The sequence below is a fragment of the Talpa occidentalis genome, unplaced genomic scaffold (assembly GCF_014898055.3).
Source record: "Talpa occidentalis isolate TD23 unplaced genomic scaffold, MPIMG_talOcc4v2.1 talOcc4.14, whole genome shotgun sequence".
In the NCBI taxonomy this organism is placed as follows: Eukaryota; Metazoa; Chordata; class Mammalia; order Eulipotyphla; family Talpidae; genus Talpa; species Talpa occidentalis.
The window spans coordinates 90,199,949-90,208,263 of record NW_023601433.1 but is presented as its reverse complement, the minus strand read 5'-3'; the positions used below and the strand labels follow the sequence as shown (position 1 = coordinate 90,208,263).

At 57.4% G+C, this 8,315-nt stretch overlaps 1 protein-coding gene across 1 annotated transcript; it reads right to left on the bottom strand.

Annotated features, from left to right (window-relative positions):
* Positions 1–4,821: 4,821 nt before the first annotated feature.
* Positions 4,822–7,523, bottom strand: RAN (RAN, member RAS oncogene family). Its single transcript, XM_037511339.2, has 7 exons — positions 7,419–7,523; positions 7,031–7,076; positions 6,858–6,942; positions 6,669–6,794; positions 5,662–5,849; positions 5,300–5,470; positions 4,822–5,205 (listed from the first exon to the last, which is right to left on the bottom strand). Exons 2-7 carry the CDS (start codon positions 7,064–7,066, stop codon positions 5,161–5,163), a joined length of 651 nt encoding a protein of 216 aa, XP_037367236.1. The 5' UTR covers positions 7,067–7,076; positions 7,419–7,523; the 3' UTR covers positions 4,822–5,160.
* Between the last annotated feature and the right edge of the window lie 792 nt (positions 7,524–8,315).

The following is an 8,315-nucleotide window of genomic DNA, read 5'->3' as shown; positions in this document are numbered from 1 at the left end:
GACACGGCTACTGGGACGCAGAGGCGTCAGTGGGGGGCTGACGTCAGCCTCACGTGTTCAGAGCAAGCGCCGGGCGGCTTGGAAGGCGCTTTAGGGGGTCAGAGTAGGAGTCTGTGTTGACAGATAGACTCCACGTATGTGCAGTGGAATATCATTCGGCCGTTAAGTCCCGTCATTTGTGGCAACACGAATGACCCCCCTGTACAGCACAGACGGAGTGAAATGAGCTCCTGGCGTGGCCCGCAGCTCCCTGTGCCCCTCCCTCCTCAGTCTGTCCTGGGGGTGACAGCGCGGCGGCCCAGGCGCTCTTAGCTCACCGGAAAGGAGCAGGTGCTCTTAGCTCACCGCTCACTCAACTGCCAGCGACTGCCCGTCGGGGAAAGCAGAGACAGCCGAGAGGTAAACCCCGCCTGCGCCGGCCGCGTCTCCTGCGGTGCCGACACTGGCCCGGGCCCTTGCACACTCACCGCTTCCGACTCAGATCCCTTTTCTTCAGGTTTCCTTGGCCAGCGCTACTCTTCTCCCGCAAATCCAATCCAGTTCCACCAGCCAGGTCTCCCGAGCTCCTGGCGCACAGCACAGCGTGAACACGGGGCAGGGCAGGGCGCCCTTGGCTCCGGACAGCTCTGGAAACGAGCACCACAGCCCCGGATGGCAGCAGCAGGAAGGCCGCTGGACATGAGGCCCCCACACAGCAGGCGCATGTACCTTTGCCGGTTCAGGCCACCAGACGCCGGGGAAGGGGCGCGAAGGCAGCCCACGCGCGCGCAGACCACGGAGAGGTGGTTCTGGTTTCTGCCTATCAGGATTGGCCGAGCAGGCCACACATTCAACAGCCAACACTTCAGGTGCCCGTGAGCAGGCCCGGGAGGGGAGAAGTCCCGGGCACGTGGAGGGGCCACCGGCTCCAGAGCAGAGCAAGAGCGAACCCCACAGAACCCGGGGTGCCGGGGCACCCCGACCACCACAGCACAGGAGGCAGTGGTCAGTGCGACACCCCGACACAGGGAGGCCGTGATAAAAAGTGGAAAGCGGCGACGGACACTACCCCACACGGCCCTGTGTTTGAGAAGACGCTTGAACAGGAGTCCACGGAACGCCAGCGAGTCACCTCAGGGCCGAGTGTGGCTGCCGCTTGCGCCGACTCGTCAAATCCGTCCCATTTCCATATGTGAAGAACGTGGTTTTTTCACTTTGGTGGATAAAATGGCATGTGGGGGGGGGCGGTCAAATCTGAATGTCACTCACCCCAGCAGTGCCCATCAGTCCTCTCTGGCAGGCTGACTTCCCAGTCTGGAATCAACAGGTTGGTTTCCCGGCGCTCACAGAGGAACACCCAGAGCCCGCAGTGACTTCACTCAGCAACAGGCTCAAGCCTCCTCCCACTCAGGGACGCGCCCTCACGCTCACCGCCTCATCTACGCACACTTCTTTAGAGGACGCCATCGGCGTGGGTGGGTAATGCTTTGGAATATATGTGTTAATTCCCGATAGACTCCACGCATGTACAGCGGAATATTATTCGGCCTTTAAGTCCTGTCATGGGTGGCACCACGAATGACCCCCCTCTACAGCACAGACTAAGGGAAATGAGCCAGATGGCGTGCGGTGCCACTCACGTGCGGAATCTAAACAGGCCGCTCCTGAGAGTAGACGGGGTGGCCGGGCTGAGGCTGGCACACTGGGAGCGGCTGGTCAAAGGGAACAGGTCCAGTTATGCAGGACGAGTCCTTGGGCCCCAGCGTCCAGCACGGTGGCGGATGTTAACCCTGGGCTGGACGCTTAACATTTGCTGAGTGGACCTTCAATGTTCCCACCCCAGACCCGAGATGACGGCTGCACTTGACCGTGGTCATCAGCTCACAACGGGCATCAGAACGGCCCGCTGTGCTCTGAACTGTCAACAGCCCTTCTGAATGACAAGTGGCCTCAAGGAGAGTGGGTGTGGCAGTTACCCAGGTGGCGCCTGGTGTTCCAAGCGGATAGTCGACTGTTTCGATTGTTGGAAACAGGCTGTGGTGTGATGCTGTCATGCCGGCACCTCAGGCTCAGCCCTGGCTGTGGCTCAACACGCCCCCACCCCCGCCTGGTCACATGTGGACCCCCTCCCTGGCTCTGCAGCACCACGCCCTGGCAGGACTGCTCCTCTCTGCAGATGCAGCTGCCTCCCTAGGGGGAGCGAGCAGAGCTCAGAGTCCCTGGGATGAGACACCCATGTCCCGCGCACCATAGCTAGGAAGTTTCGCTTCTTCGGGAAGGGAAACCAGCTCAGTCCCCCTTCCTGAGCTACAGCTGAGCACGACACGCCCCAGACCCGGCACTGCTCTCTCAATGACACAGGGCCTGCTCCCCAAGGCCCACCCTGCTCCCTGAAGGAAACACTGGAATGCTGAGCGCCCGCTGCAGGGAGGGTCCGTGCTCGAAGTCACGGGCTGGAACAGGGCCACAAAGTCCTCTCCACACGCCATACCCCCTTCTCTAGCTCCCAGATTCTTTTCCTCAGGCTTCCTTAAGCACGGGGTCAAGGGAGCAAGACGTGATGCTCGCCCCTGCGGTCACTCCCTCGCAAGGCAGCAAGGACAAATGCAAACCTACCCTCTGACCGGGGCGCAGGGGGCTGCCATCGTGAGGCCTACAGGGACACCTGACCTGGCTTAAAAACCAGTACAGGGGGCCTAACAGCTGCAGCTCTCAGCTCCTCGCCCTTCGAGAGAAGGCACATTCTAAGGGCCAGAGAGAGCTGTGGGTGTGGGGTCCCCTGGCTCAGGCCTCACAGGGATGCCGTGGTCCAACCGCCTCCCCAGTGTGCAAGGCTGGAAGCGGTCAGGGACACCAGCCCCAGCAGCAGCGTAAGGTACAGGAAAGAGCGAAGACTACGTCTGACACAAGGCTGGCCTGGCGTGGTGTCGGCAGGGCGCCCGCAACCCCAGAATGACAACTGTCATCTACAGGTCATCTCACACGCACACGTGAGTGTATCGCCTGCCCCATTTGCTTGTAACCAGATGCCTTTACTACAGAACCCGCAACTTCACGTCAGCTGCGTGTCAGGCATCTGTCCTTGTTGAAAGTCTGATGAATTTTTTGTTATTTTCTCCTTCCCTAGATATTTTGCAATTGACAGGGTGAAGAAGCCACTTGGTAGTTTTCAAGTTGGCCACGGAACACCATGAAACCCTTTAACTATAACTAATCGTATCAGCATCCCCTACTTTAATCAACTATTCCTGAGAAACCTAATGTTCTCGTCGTTTATCGGTGTGAGTCAAAGTAACCAGGCTGGTCTTAGTGATTTTTGTACCAATAAAAAATTCTTGATTAGCCCGTACTAAGTGAGCATGACATGGAAGATTTTCAATTCAAGGTCACCCCCATTAGATACCAGGGGTCAAAAAATTGAGGGAAAACCTCCATTTACAGAGACTGGACAGAACTATCCCGAGAGTGTTTTCATAGTGAGTGCCAGAGATGATTCAGAAAATCCAGGCAAAGTCGAAGCAATATATTTTGCAGCAATTTTTTTTCTTCCAAGGAGTTAACTTGGGAACTCTCCCACACCACAGCACACAGGTAGCCTCCAAAATGTACACTTGTTTCACAATCTGCCACGCTTCCATTCTACAGGAGGGTTACACACACACACATACACACACACACTCTCTCTCTCTCTCTCTCACATTAGATATCTGAAGGAGGGTCTCACCCCAGTCATGGAAGAAACATTTCCATCCCCGACTCCTCCTCTGGCTCAGAGCGAGTATAGACTAGCAGATACAATTCCAATCTGTGACTCTACTGACAGCAATTTATTCAGTATTTTCTATTAAGGTGAATTTTATTCATTTCTAGCCTTTATTTCATTTTCTTACGTTCAAAAAAAGCAACCCTTTCCTTTTTAGGCAAAGAGTTTATGTAAGGATAACTGGACATCTAAGGAGCTTTGGTAAAGTCAACTATAGTACTTACACGAGCAAATCAGCTCCTATTTTCAGGTTATTAATCGCTACAGCAGTGGCAATGGGATCAAACTCTTAGGCAAGACAGACCTGACCATTTTCAAAGATGGAAGTAAAAAAAAAAAAAAAAAAAGAAAAATGCCTAATCTAAGACAAGTTCTGCAGTGTCCCCCATCACTGGGAAGCCACCCCGGGCTGTTTCTCCACAGCATCCCTGGCTGCTTCTGCATGCTTGCTCTGCCCATGAAGATGCCCAGGGAAAAAAGCATCACCAAAGAAGCCGGGCACTGGTCACCTGAACTGGTACCCTTTCACATCTTTAAGCTTTGGGAGGCCCTGCGAGCGCAGGGAACATGGACAGTCAACTTCAACACTGAACAACAATCAACGCTTCAGCATCCACATCACCGGATGAGACGTTCCCCAGCTCCCAGTCATGCCTACGGTTTCGTTCAATGTTGAGAAGTTTAACATTAAAAGTTACTTTTGCTGTAAAATAAATGCAACTGCAATGTTCAGAACAGCTGTTGGCATTATCTACAGCACGTACCATTTTTATTCTGCCAGGTCACAGTCTCCAAGGAGAGCGCCCCTAGGCGGCACTACCTAAAAGGCAGGTGGGGAAACGTTACTTAACTGGCATTGACAACATTCACACCGTTCCCGTTCCCATAGAGCACTATGGACCTCTGGCACAGCCAATGTGTGAAATGCTTCCAAAATACAAAAAATGACACAGCAAGAATTTAACCTAACGTACTTCAAATCAACGGGTAACAGCAAAGACAACCGCAGTATCACGGCACAATTTTCCTCAATAGTGGCTTTGAAATGCTTATTAAACAAGGGGTGAATTGGCTTGCAAAAACGCAACTTTATTCTGAATCTAAACGAAAAGAAATCGAGAACGACAGTAACAAACAGAATTTCACCACTGAATGTTGTGATGTGACTGTAGCAGTCTTATATTTGAAACTCAAGGAAACAACTGTGTTCCGAAACAGCTAAATGCACATGTCCAAAAATATGAAGGTTTAACTGCCACATTCACTCCGAAGCCCATTCATCTCCTTCAGCATCCCAAAGATTAAGCACATGTTCTGCTTAGCTATGTAATAAAGTGGCAAACACGCTGCACCACTGACATCACAGGACAGTTGCCTATAAAACTAGACTTCTGACGCTGGGCTCCAGCTTCATCCTCTCACAGGTCATCGTCCTCATCCGGGAGTGCAGTTGTCTGAGCAACCTAGAAAAAGACAAAATTGTTAACACCCCACATCAAAGGCCTTGGGATGTAACAGGCCAACCTAACGCCAGGAACTGAAATGTACACATCATACCTCTAAATCGTGCTCATACTGTGCTGCCAAAGCTGGGTCCATGACAACCTCTGGCGGAGCAAGGGCAGGCATGGCAACGAACTCCAAGTTGGGGTCTCCAATTAGCTTTCTAGCAAGCCAGAGGAAGGGCTTCTCAAAGTTGTAGTTACTTTTGGCAGAAATGTCATAGTACTGTTTAAGAGAGAATTTTGAAAATATTCCATTACTCAAAAATTGTTCTAGAACAATATTCCAAGATAAAGAATAAATTCTCTAAAATCCATGTATGCCAAACACTTAATGAATCACTCTAATGGAACGACGTTATGATTTTCTCCAAATGTCATGAATTTAGTAAATAAACTCTAAGACGTTTTGTTTACCTGAAGATTCTTCTTTCGGTGAAAGACAATTGATTTTGCCTTAACTTTCCTGTCCTTAATGTCCACTTTGTTGCCACACAACACAATGGGGATGTTCTCACATACTCGTACCAGATCTCTATGCCAGTTAGGCACGTTCTTATAAGTAACCCGTGATGTTACATCAAACATTATAATGGCACACTGGGCTGAAAGAAAAAAGGATAAAATTATGACATAACTAGACATTTACTAGGTAAACGAAAAATGTTAAAAACTGAAATTTACAGTTTTAGCACTAATCGTGGGTCATCCAGATTTTTTCTACTCAATTCCAAAACTCCTTCCCCCACTACGATTAAATTTCCTTTTATTCTAAGTGAAAGAACAGCTTACCCTGTTAAATCTCCCCTGAAAAGAGATCATTAGTTACAGCCAAAAAAACTGAGGTGTATCAGCACTCCAGAGAACCACCTCCCATGTTCTGAGGGTCCAGGAATGCGGTCTTCGAAAGGCCCTCCTTAGAAGGCTGCCTACAGAGCAACGCCTTCTTTTTTTTAAAGCTCAGGCCCCTCTCTACACCAACCTCTATATGGTTTTAATAAGGGAACAGGTTCAGGCTAAAAAATTGGTTGGGGGGGAATCTTCACACAGTCAAGGAAAGCGACAGCGTGGGCGGGTTCCCCACCAACTTTTCCTTAGAAAAGCGATATTCCCGACTTTTTCCTTTTTTAGCTAATACCCAAGATACGCTGGCCTTACAACTTCAAAATGAAGCGTCCGGGGGGAAAGTTCTACAAGACCAAGCGCAATCAAAAAATCCCCAGCCGGCCTTTCCCCGCGCGCGGGACCATCGCCGGCGGCCGGGGCTCTGGGGGGCGGCGCGCGCGCCTTCTCCTACGCCCGGAGCGTCCCCGCGCCGCGCGCTCCAGAAACAGGCCCGGGAGCGACAGGCAGGAAGCGGCGCCCCGGGCGTCCCCGGGGAGGGCCCGCGCCCCCGGCCCGCCCGGCCCGCGCACGTGGCCCACCTTGGATGTAGTAGCCGTCGCGCAGGCCGCCGAACTTCTCCTGGCCGGCCGTGTCCCACACGTTGAACTTGATGGGCCCGCGGTTGGTGTGGAACACGAGCGGGTGCACCTCGACGCCCAGCGTGGCTGCAACGGCAGGCGGTCAGCGCGCGCCCGCCCCCCGCCCCCCGGGCCGCGCGCGGCACCTACCGACATACTTCTTCTCGAACTCGCCGGTCAGGTGGCGCTTCACGAAGGTGGTCTTCCCGGTGCCGCCGTCGCCCACCAGCACGAGCTGCGGGGAGGCGCGTGAGGGCCGGTGACGTGGCCGGACGCCCGCCCCGCCGCCCGCGCCGCCCGCCCGCCCGCCCGCCGCGCCCTACCTTGAACTGGACCTGGGGCTCTCCCTGGGCGGCCATGGCGGTGTCCCTGCGGGAGAGAGCCGGTCGGCCGCGCGGACACGTGCGGCCACAAAGGCCGCGGCCCCCACGCGGCCGGCCAGGGCGGCGCCGGGGCGGCGGCGCCGGGGCGGCGGCCCCCGCGCGGCGGCCGGAGGGCGGCGGGGAAGGCCACGCGGGCGCGGCGGCGCGGCCCCGGCCGGACCGGACCGGGCCCGCCGCCGCCCTGGGCCGGGCCGCCGCCCGCGGCCTCCGCGCCGAGGAGGGAGCCCGGCCCGCCGCCCCCGCGCCCCGCCGCCGCCCCCGGGCGCCCGCGGCGCCGCCCGGCCCCCGGCGCCCCCGGCCCCGCCCGGCCCGCCCGGCCCGGCGCTACCTTCCAGAAGCGTCTGCGGGCCCGTCTGACTGAGAGCTGGGAAGATGGCGGAAGCGCAATTCAAATGCTCGGAGACGCAGCCGACGCCGGCGCGCGCGGACGGAGGGGCGGGGCAACGACCCGGCGCGGCGCCCACGTGGTCCGCGCGCACGCGCACGCACGCCGCCTCGCTCGGGCGACCGCACCCGTCGGCCAGGCACGCCGATAGAGCGGCGGGCTCGGGCGGCCGGGCGGGCGCGCGCACGCACTCGCCCGCTGGGCCGGGGGCCACGTGCGCCAGCCGGGAGGGCGGGCTCCCGCGTGCGCATGCGCCGACTGCGACGCGGCGCGCCCGGCTGCGACCGCGCTCCGGGGGACCGGGCGGAGGCGCGGCCGGGGGGCCCTTGGGCGGGAAACGCGGCCGCGGCCAGACAAAACCCCTGCCCCCTCCGGGGCCGGGCTTCCCCGGCACCCTCGCGGGGTGGCGCGGCGGTTCCCCAGCGCTTGCCCAGCCCGGGCGGGCGCCATGTTGGGGCGCGCGACCCTTCCTGTGACCCCGACCTTTCTCTCGATGCTCCCCCCACCCCCCCCCGCGACCCCGGCCTTCCCCGTGATGCCCCCCGCCCGGCCTTCCTCGCCCCACTCCCGCAGGTCCCCGTGACACCTTGTTCCCCGGGCGCCACCCCGCACCCGTCCTCCTCAGGCCCCTCCCCGTGACCACTTGACTCTCCTCAGGCCGCCGGATCCCGACCGCCCGCGACGCGAGCAGCTCGCCTCTAGGGGCCCGTCCGCGTTGGAGGAGGCAGTGGGGGCGGGCAGGGGTCGACCTGGCCATCCTGCAATGCCAGGGTCCGGCAGGTGGTCTGCAGTGGCCGGCCTGGCGGGGCAGAGGCCAATGTCACTGTGTCACTGGAGCCC

Bases quoted from the DNA above. Each gene is read 5' to 3' on its own strand.
- RAN (XM_037511339.2), bottom strand. From the start codon at position 7,066: ATGGCCGCCCAGGGAGAGCCCCAGGTCCAGTTCAAG. The intron at 6,795-6,857 runs GTAGGTGCCGCG...CTGCCGTTGCAG, and splicing joins GTTCGAGAAGAAGTATGTCG to CCACGCTGGGCGTCGAGGTG. The intron at 5,850-6,668 runs GTGGGCCACGTG...TTTTTCTTTCAG, and splicing joins CGACGGCTACTACATCCAAG to CCCAGTGTGCCATTATAATG.